Source organism: Triturus cristatus, chromosome 9, assembly GCF_964204655.1.
Source record: "Triturus cristatus chromosome 9, aTriCri1.1, whole genome shotgun sequence".
NCBI lineage: Eukaryota > Metazoa > Chordata > Amphibia > Caudata > Salamandridae > Triturus > Triturus cristatus.
In genome coordinates, this window is record NC_140592.1 from 647810618 (window position 1) to 647827639 (window position 17022).

General features: G+C 43.0%; 1 protein-coding gene across 6 annotated transcripts in view; it reads right to left on the bottom strand.

Annotated features, from left to right (window-relative positions):
• Positions 1-446: 446 nt before the first annotated feature.
• The window catches only part of LOC146798433 (B-cell lymphoma/leukemia 11B-like), a 65908-nt gene continuing 49332 nt past the window's right edge, over positions 447-17022 (bottom strand). For all 6 annotated transcript variants that reach the window (XM_085625706.1, XM_085625702.1, XM_085625701.1 and 3 more), the window contains exon 3: positions 447-2590. In XM_085625706.1, coding sequence (XP_085481832.1) covers positions 744-2590 — 1847 coding nt within the window. In that variant the 3' untranslated portion in view covers positions 447-743. The remainder of the gene's footprint in view (positions 2591-17022) is intronic.

The window sequence follows — 17022 nt, forward strand, 5'->3', positions numbered from 1 at the left end:
TACCTTCAGGAGATTTGAGACAGTAATATTCTGTCTTGTAGTCAAACAGCCCAATTAGAGCAAAGACGAGCATGGGAGGCCTGCCGCACACCTGGTCACGTTAGGCTGCTCAAAGGAAAAGAACTTCCTTATGGAAAATGGAAGGAGACACAAAAAGAAAATAGGAAAAAGATACACAAACACAGCAGCACAGACCTTAAAGTCAGGTAAGAGCCACCAAGCCTACCAAGTGTGCTCCGCTCATTCCAAAGAAGCCAATGTCTCCTGCATTGCCCTTGGAGCACTGAAGGAAAGGTGGAGATAAAGCAAGGGCAAGGCTAGAGACCCCGCAACTACACAGCACATTGAAACAATTCCTGTCCCCTATTCACCAAGTTCTGTTCATTTTCTGCAATGAAACCCAGAATACGTTGACATTCTTGTAATAAATAAAATGACAAAGTCGGTTTAAAGAACAAAACAGCTTGTAATGAACTTTCGGGCTGAGAAACATGTGCGAACAATCACAGAACCAAGAAGTGCCACCCACAGGTCTCCACATCGGCTACTGCTGGAGAACCCAGTCGCTACAGAGAAAATAGGAGCTGCCTACGTCCCAGCATTTTTTCACCACATAGTCAAAGGTTCATAAAAAACACAGAAGTTGGAGTGTTCGTTATAAAATCAGTGCAAGTACATATATTTGTATTTATAAAAACAAAAAGGTGTACATTGGGTTTCTGCACACTGGAAGTTCTTGGCGTCTAGTCCATGTCATTTGCTCTGTTGAGCTCAGTGCAGGAGAGTGTGGCACCATGATACTTCTTCATGTGCTTCTCCAAGGTGCTGAACACGCTGAAGGGGATGTTGCACTTTTCACACTGGAAGGCTGGCTTGCCATCCTGTAGGTGTGTCTTCATGTGCCGTGTTAGCTTGCTGCTCTGCGCGCAAGCATAATTGCACAGTTGGCAGTGGTAAGGCCGCTCTCCAGTGTGGCTACGACGGTGCACTGTCAGGTTGCTGCTGTTGCGGAAGACCTTGCCACAGTATTCGCAAGTGTCGCTACGCTTGGAGCCACCCCGATCCAAGCCGTTCTGTTTTGGGGTGCAATTTCCACTGGCGATGCCACTCTCTGATGACAGGGCTTCCTCCGAGCTGTCATCTCCTGGGACTGCTTGAGAGTTGCCAGGATCAAAGGAACTTTCAGAGGAGTTGTTGAAAAAGTGGGGACGCACCTCTCTATAGCCTGGGAAGAGTTCCTTCACAAGGTTCTGAGAGTCTGAACAGTTGGCGAACCACTGAGAGTAGAAAGTATGGAGTGCTGGTGGCAGCAATGGGAGAAGGGGCTCAGAATCATGCTCTAACTTCACTCTTTTCTTGATGTAAGAGAGAAGATTCTCTGGAGAGGGATGCAATCTCTTCGGAAGACTAAACTCAGGAGCTCGGATGCTACCAGTCACTGCATCTCCATCTTGTGTTTTGTGCTCCATAGTGCTCTCCTTAGAATGATAAAAGCCTGGTGAATTTGTAAAGAGCACTGGTCGTCGTGCATTCTCAGGTGCTTTATCCTGCTGGAAAGGGGTCCCCATTCCCATCCCAGTCTCGGACTCATTCACTGGCTTCTTATTTTTTGAGTACTTCTCACTGAGGATGAAGCTGATACACATGGGAGGGTCCTGAAGGCTATCCTGGTCACTCTGGTCCTGAAGCTCTTCTTTGACAGGTTTTTGATTGTCCATGTCTGACTTTCCATGGTCATCCATTTCCTCGTACCCCTCTTCCTCCTCCTCGTCATCATCCGGAGGACCATTCTCTAGCCTTTCTAGGTCAGTGTCCTCATTGCAGACATCACCGATGGACATAGTTTCTTTAAGTCTGTGAACTTTCATGTGGCGCTTTAACTTGCTGGACTGAGTGCAAGCATGGTCACAGAACCTGCACTGGTACGGTTTCTCTCCTGTGTGGCTGCGGCGGTGCACCACCAGATTGCTCAGGGACTTGAAGGTCTTGCCACAAAACTCACAGGATCTTCTCTTCAAATCCATAGCCTCATCTTCACTCAGGGGTCCTGGATGTACTTGGAGGAATGGTGAATGTGCTTGTGCTTGGCAAGACAGACCTGGACTATGGGGGAAGGAATTCCCTGCTAGTTCCCGGAGCTTAGTGGAAAAGTTTAAGGCTTCCTCTTGTACTGAGGTAGCCTGGAATGGGATGAATGTCTGCTCCTGATTACCACGGTACACTGCAATCGGGCTAGTGTCAAAATGAAAACGTTGGGCATTTTCTGAGAGGTCTTTCTCTGGAAATTTAAAAGCAGGCATCAAACTGGAGTGGCAGCGGACCTCAAATCGCTCTCTTGGTGCCTGGGGGGCTTTGACACTATTTGTGGTGCTCGATCTCCTGCGATCTGACAAGTCACAGGGCTGTGGCAGTAGGCTGGTCCCTCGAAAAGCACAGTCATCTATTTGTTTCACAAGTGGGCTACTGTCATCATCTGCACTTAGGTAGATCTGTAAACGGTGGATATTCTGAGCATGATGAAGTAAGAACCATGCGCTGGTGAACTCGTCATTACATGTGGTGCAAATGTAGCAAGATGGTTCTGAGTCACCTGCAAAGACGAAAGAAAAGTCATTAGAACAAAATACATGAGCTTTCAGATTCAGAAATTTAGGATAAACTTCAAAATGGCTGTCATAGCCCACAAACCCCATAAACAGTGGTTACCACTGTCATCAACATTATAGCTACATTTCTGAGCCCAAAACCTAGGAGTCCAGCGCAATTTAGCAGAAAGGTTTAGTTGCTGCACCTAAACGCTGCCAATGACCATGTATACTAGAGAGAACCACAAAGGAAAATTAACAGCATTAATTTTCAAAAATGGAATACAAGCGATAGAACACATGACATTAACTAATATTGAGTAAATGAAGGGAGAGAAAGCACAGTTTCAACGTTCTTTACTCAAGTCACTCAAACGTTCTGGTTTTTGTTCAATACCAGAACCTTCAAAAATATGAGGCAGGGAGTCACAGACGTCAATTAATCGTTGTAAAAATTTGGACTTTCACCTTTGGAGCCTTGGACACCCCATTAACTGTTTGAAGTCAAGTTTTATTTTCATTTTATGCCAAAAGAGCCTTTTAGCCGACACTCAGGCAGTAGCATAAACTTGACAGTCCAACAGTCAAAGCCCAAGAGACAGAAGTCCAGAAGCGGACTCATGTAACAGTATGCCTCGTAGACCCAGTAGGTCTTGTATAGTCCACCCACAACTACCCCCAGAGTACACCTTATTTAATAATCTTAAAGTACAACCCAGTGTCACTACCCCAAAGAGAGGAGGACCATACGACCTTCAAAAAAATAAAACAATCTTTTAACTGGAATCCAATTCAACGTCGTCATAGGATTTAGCAATGGAAGTCCGTTTTGTCAGGAGGACCACTAGGTTGATTATTCACCCTAAGGTATCACCTGGGGACTGTGTGATTATTAATTTTAAGAATATTTAAATTGGTCAATTTCTCCTCATGCGCCTTACTCGGATGATACCGGCTCAGAGTGCAATGAAGTACCTTTTCGAAAGGGCCTTTTTGGTCACAAAGGGAAGCCCTCCGGGTGTTGGGTATTACAACTGGCCATCCTGGTCAACCACTTATTAATGTCCCCATCAAGAACAGTTTTGAAGTTCTGTCTACAATGGATGCTCAGGACTGACTGCATTTCGGAAGTGCATACAAGCTGCAAGGCTACTCGTGTACATATGTTCCATCTTCTTCTAAGGAAGACCTGTGTAGCTGGTCATACATAACATTACTAGTACTCTCTGCAATGAGAGCTCACAAGGGGACTATTAATCTTGCCCCCCAGTTAATTTGTTTGGCCACCCAATAAGCAACTAACCCCACTATGAGAGATGGTATTAGGAAGGATATTGTCATGGAATGTTGCTGGTGTAAGCTCGCAAACCCAGACTGGGTATTGTTTATTAGTGGCCATGATATAATCTGTTTACAGGAAATTGGGTCCCAAGAGGAGTCTAAACTAAACGGATTTTTCTGTATAAACTCTTTAGCTCCTTCCTGCTCAGGAAGACCCAAAGGTGGTTTGTCCACTTTCTTTGCAATTAAGTTGTTAAAATAAGGGAACTTAATGCTACCTGTTTCTATAAGATATTTTTAATAATTTTGACCGATTTCTTTTATATTATTTTGATTAATTTGTATTCCAATGTATTTGATCTCAATTCATCAAGGGTCATTGCTGATTTAGAAGACGACAAAGTAAATTTACAGCACAGCCATATTAAGAAAGTTCTTGAAATGAGGGTGGTAGATTTTAATTTACACCTATGTAATGACAGTAGCACTATTCCCTGTGGCCTGAAGGTATTGCATGGGTTGGAAGTGACTCATTTTAAACATGTCTCATATGGAGAGGCAGTTAATAGTTTTATTTTCTAGGAATCTGAGGTTTACTAATAACTATAGGAGCTCTGATGAACCCCTATCTCCAACATTAAAGGGCAATGGGAATTGTAGTAACATTGACTAGGTTATCATCTCAAATGATGTGTCCCCTGTTGCAAGACTACGTGGTAGTTGCCAATAGTGACCACAGTCTGCTAACTGCAACTCTTTACCTAGATTTGGTTGGGGAGGCAGGCAAGGATGATGGTCAATCAATTGAATTTTCACGAAACGGGGATACAAGACAAATGGGAGAAGATTTACAATAACAAATTCATACAGAAGCTTGCTAGGGAGAACCAGCGTTATTTCTCAACTATAACCTATTGTGATGAACCCCCTCTGAGAATTGCAATGGCTTTCTGTTGATCTATGTGTCTGTATTTAATCTAGGATGCCAATTCATTCAGGGTACTTGGTTTTCCAATCTCCCGAATTGCCCCTGTGATTATTACACAAAACAAAGCACTTTCTGTTGTTCTGTACTTTGTATTCTTCGTAGGTGAAGCACTTTCAGATCCTGTTACTCTGCACTTCTAATTGTAGAAATTACAAGACAGCCTCGTTTTTTTTGCAGAGGAGATACCCCTCAAATTTGTTAAGCAGTGATTAATTTTATTATAAGTGCCTTAGTCACCAGGAAGAAGTATGGACTAGCTGTATGCTCATAAAGAACATTAATTATGTGGTGTGCTATGTGCACGGTCGAGGTCAGTTTCTTTGCTCTCTATAACTGTACACTGCATTCTTTTAATCATTCATTTTTATGTACTTTTAGAAGTTCTTACTAACAGAAATGCGTTTTATTGTATGATTTAATGAATAGCACTTTTATGGCTGGATTGCCAGTCGAAGAAAGTTGACTGACGATGATAAATACTTTAGTCTCTTCCTCCATTCCTTTGCTTAAATTGGACTCCTACATATCCAGTTGGATTCTGGGCCTTACGCTGTGCTCTCATAATTGAAAATAGACTGGAGATTTCAGACTAGCCAAGTGAGCTATTAATTTCTGTTATTAAAGTAATTTACTCTCAAACATTTATGTGCGGAGGTATCTAAAGATGGACAATAGGATTCGATGGGCTAAGCTCAAGTCAATTTTTTAGGTAAACCGACAGGTTTCCGACCAGGTATTCATTTTGCGATGCTGACGATGTTCTAAATAAGAGCAGACGTATGCACAGTTACAAGAAGTCAAAATATCTCCTACTTTGTTAAAATGTATAAGGAATGAGACATTTAGAGACTACCCTACAAATATTTGTAGGTGCTGGGATTGAAGCCTATGAGCGGAAACAACAGACCTCCATCGTTGCGTTTGGATTCCTGCATTTGAAGAAAAAAAAAAATTCAAAGCAACTGCTTTGAAAAAAATATTCACATGCAGGTATAGACTGTGTGGAGAAAATAGTGGCCCTTGGACCTCCGCCTACTAACTGCGGAGGCAGTCCCCCAACATTCCCAAAGTGGAAGCTGTTCCACACATGTCAGTATCTGTTCCTTGGTTTGAAACCAAATTATAAAATTACAAAGAATACACTTTTCACTCCCGCTCCTCTTTGTAATTCTGACTGGATTTTAAAAGTCACTTTGCAAGTCAAAAAGACTTTTTCGATTTGAGAAATACCTTCAGTAGACTGGAACTCATGATTTTCCTGTCAAAAGCCAGTTTGATATTTAGCAGATTACGGGGCGTTGTCTCAGGGGGGAAAATAAATAAATAAATAAATACATCGCATCATGCATAGGGCTCATTTTGGCTTCCTCACACTAAAAATAGACTGGAGCGCTCACCTGAAAAGTAATCTTATAAATGTGTAATTAATTAATTCCAATTTAGGAGACTTGCAGACAGATGGATACAATAGGTTTTGGCTAAGGCTTGCCTCACAAACAGGCCAGAGAAATGGAATACATATCAAAATGGCAAGATGGTCATGCTCATTATAATGAAACCTTGAAACTGGGGGCACCAGAAAATAAAAGTTGACAAAACTTTTTGGGGAGAACTCTTAAACTGACAAAATACCTTTTCCACGAAAATCCAATGATTTTTGTGAGAAAAAAAACATAACTGGCCTGGGTTGGAATTTCGTATCCTGTAGATATAGAAACAACTTACAATTCTAAACCATCAGCAATTTTGCGACTAAATAAAAACAGGAGAAAAGAAACATGTCCAAAGGAAAAAAATGGGTAGCGTGGTTTTTCCTCTATATTGACCGCAAACCAGAAAGAAAAGAATAAACAGAAGTGAAGCAAAGATAGGTAGGGAAAATGGGATGAAAGTCTACCGAACAAATAGAGAAATAGGTGGGAGGAGGCGGACAGCGAGACAGGCAGCCTACCTGGGTGGGGTGGGGTGGATTGAAGTGGAGGCAGTAAGGGGGTGATTTAAAGAGGAAGGGGTCGCCCCCCCTCCCCCCCCCAAGAAATTTACAGGCAGTGGCTAAGAGATGAACCCATCACAGCCCTTAAAAAGAGAAGAAACGGTAATGGCAGAGCTGGAAAGTAGGGGTTCTGTCACCTATTTCCCCAGAGACACATGCTGAATTTGTCCTGGTGTCCTATTCCAACACCAGGACAAAATTCAGCGGCACTCTCATGCTGTCTGCATTCAGTTCGGTTAAGCAACGTGCAGTAGGCGAGGGGGCTTTCTTATTTTAACATCCAGCTGGGAGCAAAACAAGGGCCTAATGTGAAGGGACATCGTCCCGCTTGTAGTTCAAGTAGCATCCTGGCTAGTAGCCATCTGGAGCTTAACATCTAGATGCCAATGCAATGATGGAAGCAAAGGCACACAGCTTGTTACCATGTCACAAGTACTTAAGAGAGTCACTATTGGAGGCAGTTTTTTTTTTACTTTTTTCAACTCCATATGTAAGAGATGTGTGTGCAATCTAAGAAGACTGGATTCACCTGTATGTACGAGTAATTACACAAATACTGATTTAAATGGCATCTATTTTTTTACTTCATCCTTTTTATAGAGCTACTCATTCCAGTGTAGAGTGTAGAGCACTTTACATCATACATAGAAGCACAATAAATCATACAAGTGTGTAAATCAGTGTACAGGAGATGGTTATAAGGTGGCCTCAAGGTGAAGGAATTACTTAACATATAATGTCTACAAGAATGGATGGTAAGAATGAATGGTCAGCCGAAAGAAAGTCAGGCTATAAAACGTAATGTAGGTATTGTGGTTGGCTGTACTAACCAGACTTTCTTCCTGTCCAAAGTAACCTATTCTTAGAATAAAAACAGACTGATAAAAAACAATGAGGATATAAACCCATAACTTACAGCTTGCATGCAACTCCTTGGTGCCAGTAAATAGATCACTGAGCTATACAAGTACACTTGCAACTTATGAAGGGCAAGTAACAAAATGATCTCGGTGTCAAAAGCGGTAGCCCACTTACCTATCTACATAAAATATAAATCTGTGATCTGCAAGTTACACTTTGCAGCAGGCACATTAACCCTCTATGCTACTTCATGAGTCAAGCCAGTGACTGGACAAATCACAGAACTCTTCCAGAAAGGTGTTAACCACTAGAGTTATCTTACCACTATTTATTATCTCCTCAAAATTGCTAGGCACACAAAGATATCTGCAGCAGGTGTCTTATCCCTGTAAGCCATTTTAAAATGCAACCTCTTTGTGACATATTTACTGTCACACGTACTTCACTGTCAATTTATTTAAAACATTTTATTTTAAATAAATGTATATGTTGACTGTCTGACACTGCTTTTCGAGCCCTACCCCCTCGTGACTCCACTCCCTTTCCTCTGCTACACCTGGGACGCCAATGTATGGGTTCCCAGAGTAATTTTTCCCCCAATTCCAGCACTGGATAAAAGGCCAACCAGACAGAAAGAGTTTTCTCCTAGAAGGGCACTATTGTAGATGAAAAACTTTTCAAAAGAAGTTCGAGATCGACCAAGGGATATGTGGGAGGGACGTCTCGGCAAGAAAGCATGAAGGTTTTCACAGGGCTATGACTATGCACGAATAAACAAATTGGACTGTCAGGTTTTTCTACACACAAGTCGCACTGAAGGCTTACCGTATTCAAATGCAACAACGTCGATGGGCAAAAACCTTGTAAAACCAGCCTAGCACAAATGTCAGGACGGAATGGGATGGCTGCTTACATTTCGTGGGTATAAAAGTAAAAGCTAAGAATGGCAGGTATGTTCAAGTTTCCTTTTCGCTTCCAGTGTGCCCTACTGTGAAATATCAAGAAGTGCTACTGCTTAAGAAGACATGTGGGCACATTTCAACAATCTGTGCCTCTTTTGATTAAGAAACGGGAAACAGTCGGATAGACGAGAGCGTGTCTACAAGCTATGAATGTCAAGAGCTTCCTGTTAGTGTCTGTCCCCGACAAAATGTATTTTATTGGGGGGGGGGGGGGGGGGAATACTTCTCGTCATCGATAACAGAGGAAAGTTGTATCTTAAGGTTTTTCCTACAGGGAGATTTGTTTTTCATGGTTTCCTTTCGTCTTTGTATATTTGGGTTTACTTGGCTGAATGCCCCCATATCTGTCCCTTCTCCCTAGGCTGATGCCCTCTGGCTCCATCTTTCTCCGTTCCTTGCTCTTTCCCTATTTCGCTCTACATTTACGCATCTCTGTGTCTGTTTCACCTACATTGCACCTTTCTACCGCTCTTACCCCCAACCCTTAATCTGTAAAGTCAATCTTGCTCATTCTCCGTTTCTCTTTCTTTTGCTGCCGCTCTGTCTGCTTTCTCCTATCTGACTCAGTCTGTCCTCCAGTCTTCCTCATTGTCTCAAATGGTTTTTAACATGTTACTTATTTGTTTTAATCCACGTACGGAATACAAGGTATTTAAAGCTCCTACCAGGATACTGGAGAACAATATTTCCCACCCCCTTAGGTGCCTTTCACACTGCTGGGACACTGAGGAGTGTGTACCCAGGGCTTTAAGTGGGATGAAAAAACGGGGGGGGGTCCTCTCAAATGGGCGTGGTCAATGTAATTAAGGGTGTGGCTTAAAAGCACGTAAACTAAAAATCTGTGTTTAGCACAGTGTGTCGCCCGACTTGTATTTTGCTGTTCCTGTCATTGAGTCCAGATATATGATACAACAAGTCACATCATACCTACAAGTCAGGACTATTGGCTTTGTCAATGGTTACTAGTTGCATAAGATAAATAAGCAGCAACTATGGCTTGCATACAATATTGAAAACACTTCCACTTAAAGCCCTGGTGGTTACACCACGACAATGTTGCTGCTCCTGACATTCAAAAAGAGAAGGGAAATCCAGAGAGAAAATGACTCTTTAAATGATTTCTCTTCCCCTACATCGCTCACCATGTGCACATCGATGTGCCTGCTGTCCGGAAAATAAACGGACCGCCTGTGCCAGGGCACAAACCAGAGCCCGATAGAGACCCGTTTCGAGGCCCCCGTAAAAAAACTGCTGGTCCTCAGACCAGGCCCACTTAAAGCCGTGTGTACCTGTGACTTGATACGTTTTAAATAATTTTTAATATTAAATGCTGACAAATGCTTGCCTGTATACTTAAAAATGTTTTAGACCCCCTTACACCATCTCCGACCCACCCAGACCCTCTTTACCCCCACTCTGCTGGCATCAGTGCAGCCCTCGGTCACACCACAGACCATATTTTGTGGCCCCTGGGCAAATGTTTGCGAGTACCTATGCTCTATGGAATCTTGTTAACATCCTGAAGTTCCCACAAGCGAATATATGTCGATACACCGCAATGCAAAACAACGCATACTTTTACCACTAAGTTATTAGTTCGCAGTACCATTACAACGCAATTTTTCTACGCATACCATTAGATAGCAAGTTCCTGGAAATGCTTTTAAAATGTCATTACAACAGATCCCTTTACCCCGCATACTTTTTCCACACATTTTTTGTATTAAAAGACACCCCTACACAACGCTAAATTCTACATCGAAATACACCACCCTACACAACACAAACTCAACAACACTACCCTAGTCCCTCAAACACTATCCCCACCACGACACTATACCTTCCCCCAGACCTGTCCCTACACACAAACACTACCCTGCACAAACCCCCGACACTACCATAAACCCTAAATCACTACCCCACACAACTCAAACACCACTACACTAAAACACTACCCCCTGCACGACCTCCTCCCACCCCCCAGTCATGTCCCTACACTCTAACACAACCTGCACGACCCACCTGACACTACCCTAAACCCTAAAACCCTACACAAACACCACAACACTACCCTAAAACACTACACCCTGCATGACCATCCCCCTACCAGTCCTGTCCCTACACTCCAACACTACCTGCATGACCCACCCGACACTTCCCTAAACCCTAAAACACTACCCTACACTACACAAACACTACCCTAAAACACTACCCTCCCCCTTCCCGTCCGTTCCCTACACTCCAACACTACCCTGCACGACACCCCCAACAATACCCTAAAACACTACCCTACACAAACACAACACTACCCTAATCCCTAAAACACTACCCCCTGCCCAACACTCCCCCGACCCCACTCCTGTCTCTACACACAAACACTACCCTGCACGGCCCACGTCACTACCCTAAACTCAAAAACACTACCCTTAATCCTAAAAGACTACCCCCTGCACGACCCAAGCCCTACCCTAAACCCTTTGAAACTACACAGCCCCTCTTACCTCTCTCTCCTCGTGGTTCCTCTCTTCTCCTTCCAGCGTCGAAACGGAGGGGTGGTGCTCGGTGCACGTCGTTGTGGGAAACGGAAGAGCCTCAGTTTCCTCACAACGATGTGGATCGCAATACAATGCTTGCGTTGTAACAGCGCATACAATGTAATAACATGCGTATTAAAGGCTACGTGTTATTACAGCACATGCATTGTTACGCTTGCGTTGTAATGGAATGCACAGTAAAAGTCGCGTACTAATGGATGTTTACCCCCACAAACAAGTCTTATTGTGTCAGGTTCTGAAACTATAGAATTAACTATCCGAAGATACTAGACTCAACATTAACCTTACGTTTTCCATAAAGAACGGTAGGTTCATCATTCCAAAATCGACATTAGCAACTGACTTCTTTCTCTATGCAGCTTGTTTGATGCTCTGTCTTCATTTCACCTGAAATGTTGGCGTTCATGGTTACTGGTGAAGCAGTTGATTGCCCCGGAGGACAGGTCTACACCATAAAAAATGTTTTTAATGAATATATCTTAATGATTAATCTCTTTCCACAATCTCTATTCCTTTGCTTTTCTACTTTCTTTTCAGGCTGACAGTTTCATGACATGTTCCCTTTTAATCCAAGCTGGCAAGTTTGTGGGATGTGTGGTATCAGCCTAATGTTGTGACCTCCTAGAACGTTTCTACTTTTGGGGCAGTTTCCTGGTTGGACTTCCGCCCCATCTGAGGAAGAAGGTTGACTGATCTTGTGTTGGGCTATCTGAATTTGCCTGCCCATGGTGACAGCGTCAGAGCACATTATAAACTTTATTGCTCTGACGACTATATTATTTAACTAGCATATCAGGTTAAAGCAGTGTATACTATTCGATCATGCAGCAAATAAATCGTATCAATAGCAAGAAGAATAAATTCCAGCTGCATTATCTTTCCCCAAAAGACTAATTAGACATAAAATGTATAATGTTGCAGAAACAGATTGAACAGATTGAAAGTTAAAATCTGAGACAGTCAGTTAGGTGTCATATAACTGCCAGCATCTCAGGAGAAATTTTCAAGCAAGGTGCATGCTAGCGTAAAAACTCACAAATGCTACCAGCAAATGAAAATTCGCCCTATAAGTGACATTTTGTGCAATTTTGTTACATTTACATGGAATTTCACAAAGTTTCATGAAACAAATACGCAACTTCGCAAACACCTAATTGTCAGAACTTGATGAACATATGAATGACTGACTAACCCTGCCGGCCCGGCCTACCGCACCCCTGCCTGTATTTCAGATGCACTAAAATATTGTGAAATACATACACTATTCCTGCATGGCAGTCTGACTCTAATCTTGGATGTCCATTCCAAATGTATTTGGATATGGAGGTGTCGGGCCCATACCTCTTAATGGGCAGCAGCTAAGAGCCCATTCAGAATATATAAAAACCGAACTGATCAAACAATAGAAGGAAATAACATTAATGTCAGGCTTTGAGATGAATAGGTTGAAAAATTAACAAAGAATTCCAAATTCTACCAGATATTGATTAGTTAAGCATCGTAGTATTGGTCAAATTGCAGGAAACAAACAACTTGTAATTTATATTCTGATTTTCTAACAAGCTAGAGAGAGAATGGAGTCGGAGAGTAGAGCAAATGTGAAAATGGATGCCAAAAGAGAAATTGAATCCTGGTGGTGACAGTGAATGGAGGATGTAGAGAGAAAGAGGGTATGTGGTGAAAGAGCGGATATAGAGTCAGGGTTGTTATAAGTTGTTATAAGTAAGAACACTAAAAGTGTCTACGTGAGATGAGAGTGTAGCTCAATGTACGAGTGGGTGGGGAAAGTGAGTGGATATGTTATGACAGACTTGTTTCTGTTAACGTGTGATTAATACAATGAATTTGGTTATTTTTTCAATTCCTCTCATATGAAATTGGTTGCTTTTTAAAAGTTTGGATTGACATCTGCAATGTATGGCCTGAAAATCACTGGCTCCTTAGGCAAAATGTTGACGTGAAGCATTGTTAGGGATACCTAATTGACCTATTAACAGTTTAGAGTATCTGACTGATGTTTCCGGGCTCATGAATTTGGTGATGCTACCTACTGACGTCAGGGTTACTTCAAGTTAGTGTGTATGACAAATCATGCCGTCACCAATATTGAACATGCTCCCCACAGAAGACAAAATTCAAAAATATACTTCACGCAGTTACGTCTTATAAACATGTGTATGGAGATCCGGCCAACCTCCACGCAATAGATGCATAACCAGACCTAAATATGCAACTGCCATTCATTTGACAACATAACGAGAAATCCACCGGCAGGGGAGTCCTGCCCAGAAATTTTTCACAGTGTCTAGTTTTATAATGCTTATTATGCAGTAATGATGTGCATGCTATTCCTCGCAATCATTTCGCTCCTAACTGCAGTCACGTGTCAATGTATTACAATGATACGAGATGTTAATATGTAACAAGAAATGTAAAAACCCCAATAAACAAATTTTAAAACATAACTAGAAATCCATATTTGACCCCTCGTTTTTTTAATTACGCAGAGGTAGTTGCTATCACCTATATCAAACACATCGCCACAAGAGGCAAAATTCTGCACAAATAAGATTATTAGTCGGCAAACGACCTTGATTGCACACATTTTCTTTTTCTGTGTCTATTTTTTAGTCACACTCGTAATGCGAACATCATTCACATTGTTAAGTATTTTAAGAAACCAGAGAGACTAAAATCATCATTTGGTGTTCTCACAAAACTCTGTGTTGGATAGGTTGAGACCGCAAACTCCGAAGGGAGTTGTGACTCTGGGAAGGCATATGGTAGTCCCAAGACTCGCGGACCTGCTTCAAGGCCTGGGACGCAACTGAAGTATAGAAGCTTGTGAAAATATAGGAAGGAAACTATAACATCCTTCAACAAGTTAAGAAAGGCTTCATTCTCCACATCTTACAATTCTACTGTAAGTGCACCACACACTGGGGCCATACCGGGCAGAACAGAACATACTCCCAGACTTAACCGAGCTAAAGGCCAAAATGACCATTGAAAGGCTGGGTAGGAAGAAAGTTGCCCACTTACATCGCTCCCTGATATTAAATATCAAGGATCCATTAATCCTGCTTCGAGAAACCTGAAAAATTGGCCTAAGACTGAAGATGATGACCCACAAGAGGTGCGTGTGGCACTCGGGGGGCTTGTGTCATCCACACGCCTTCAAGCTTATACATTTGAATTACCTATACAAAACTTCTTACTCCAGAAAAATTGTGAAAAGGGAGAAGGAATTCGTCTACAGCCCGTTTAAGTTGCTGTGAATCAGTTGGGTCCCTCTTACATGCGGCAAGGGAATGCCCTGTGATAGCGGAATACTGGTGATGCATTCAACACAGACTGACAGCAGTCCTCGGAGTGTCCCTCAAATTTAACCACAAAATCCTAATGTTGGGGCCTACGGAGAGTGCGGGGAGTTTGCAGGGTTTCCACACAAGTTACTAGCCAAAAGATACGCAGCATGTCACTACAGAAATGCGAACGCCTCCCACTCCCCTACTGATGAGTACTTGTGTAGTACAAATCACTGCTCACACCTTGAGTAGGCAATTTGCAGAGCCAAGGGCTCTCCTAGGAAACACAATAAAATATGTGGGCTTTGACAGGAAGACATCTATACTCTATTTTCAGACAAATTGGCTGTTAATCGATTGTGACTTATTGCCTAAGTTAGGACTTATTGTCGAGTGAGACCTACTTGCATTGTTAAGCGTTGCGTATAAAAATCAATAAAACTATTACAAATACGAATGAGAAATAAATGATTAACACAAGTGGACCCTCCCACGTGGACCCACCTTCCCCTCCAAGAGCTAAAAAAAAGAAAGACAAGACAAAAGAGGCTTGTCACAGACACATGGGAATCAATGCAGGCAGCGAGCAAGGGTAAAGCTCAAGACCACATTCTGCAAGCAAACTGCCGACAGAGACATGAGGCTTCATTTGCCGCTGGAGAAGTAAATCAGTTTGTTTTTTTAAAGTAGTATCTACCCGGACCCCGTGGTCTGTCTATAGCAGTTGTGAAAACACAACTATTTTACCCTGTGACAACCCTTAGTGCATATTAAGTCTGCCACTCTGGCACCACCCTGGTCGAGGAAAGGATAGTGATGTGCCCATGGCACAAGAGGGGTTCATGTCACTACACGTGGGGGGCTGCTTACGGTGCACTGAGGAATGACGGAGATAGATGCCCATGCCACGGTGGTGGAGAAGGCTGTGAAGAGGGACAAATCTGAGTGCGTGCGAAGAGGGGGTGGGTGGGGTGAAACCACCAGGGCCTGGTCAGTTTCACTTCTGGTCTTCACACAGCGATAAAAATACCTCCGCCAGCTGGCCGGTTACAGCTCCACGCCTGGGTGAGTGGGAAGCCCAGGTGACAACGTGTCAGCCACTCTGAGATTCAGGGAACCCCCCTCCAGGACCCGAGGGGAAGGTCCTCGATAAATATGTTATTTTAAGGGCAGACACGCCTTCAGAAGCTTGGTTGGGCAGTCGTATGAACCCCTGTCCAAGGGAAGAGTCTGGCTACTGGAGTCAACATCAACAGAAGCAGTTGCATCTTAAAGCTTTCATTAACGGGATCATCAGCTCATGTAGGATTAGTTACTTACCTGTAATCCTAGTTCTCATCCAGGGGTATACTCAAAGTCATAATCTATGAATAATCCCCGCCTACGTGCGGGATCCCGGAGCATATAGAAAATACATATATATGCATATGTGAAAACATATACATGCAGCCTAAAAATGTTTCAAACATGGCAAAGCTGTAAATTACATGGGTTTGCATTGCAGTGCCCCCTAACCCATTAGGAAACACGGAAGCACCAAGCCAATTGTCACACAACAATGCTTTAATTGCCATAAAGCAAACCTGTAATTGCAGGCATTTGCCTGTAGGCTGCAGTAGAGTATCAAGAAACTAAGAAAACTGACACCTTGCCTTTAAGGCATTAGAGTAGGGGGACCGTGCCTTTAAGACCTGCAGGAAACCTCCTGCTCCCATGATGCACCACAGGTGGCAGTTGGGCCAGTTCTTTTTTACGGTGCCCTCGCACCCGAGTAGATCTGCAACACTAACTTAAGGAGAAAAAATGCTCGTCCGGGGAGGTGGGTGGGTCGCTTATGACTTTGAAGAGTATACCCCTGGATGAGAACTAGGATTACAGGTAAGTAACTAATCCTTCTCATCCAGGGGATACTCATCAATAGTCATAATCTATGAATAGAGTAGCAAGCCCATACCCAAAGTCTCGCAGACGAGCAGTTTAGCATTGAGAACATGCATTAATATCACATTAGCATAGCAGTTATGCAAACAAATTCCTCAAAGAGGCCTGCCCCACCTGGGCGTCGGCCTGTGCGTCTGAATCCAGGCAATAATGGCGTGTAAAAGTATGCACTGAGCGCCATGTAGCCGCTTTGCAAATTTCAGACATGGGAACGTTGCGAAGGAGAGCTACAGTTGAAGCTTTCCCTCGAGTAGAATGTGCTTTTGGTCTACCCTGCAGAACCTTGTGAGACAGCCGATAGGACAAGGCTATACATGAGACAATCCATCTAGAAATGGACCTCTTGGAGGCAGCCAGCCCGGTATTGGTTGGGCCATAATTAAGAAAAAGCCTGTCAGACTTTCTAAGCGAAAGGGTCTTAGCAAGATAAAATTTCAATACCCTTCGGAGGTCGAGAGAATGTAAAGCTCTCTCCGGGGGAGTGGTTGGCTGAGGAAAAAAGGTGGGCAGCGTGATCACCTGATTAATGTGGAAGTCCGAGACCACCT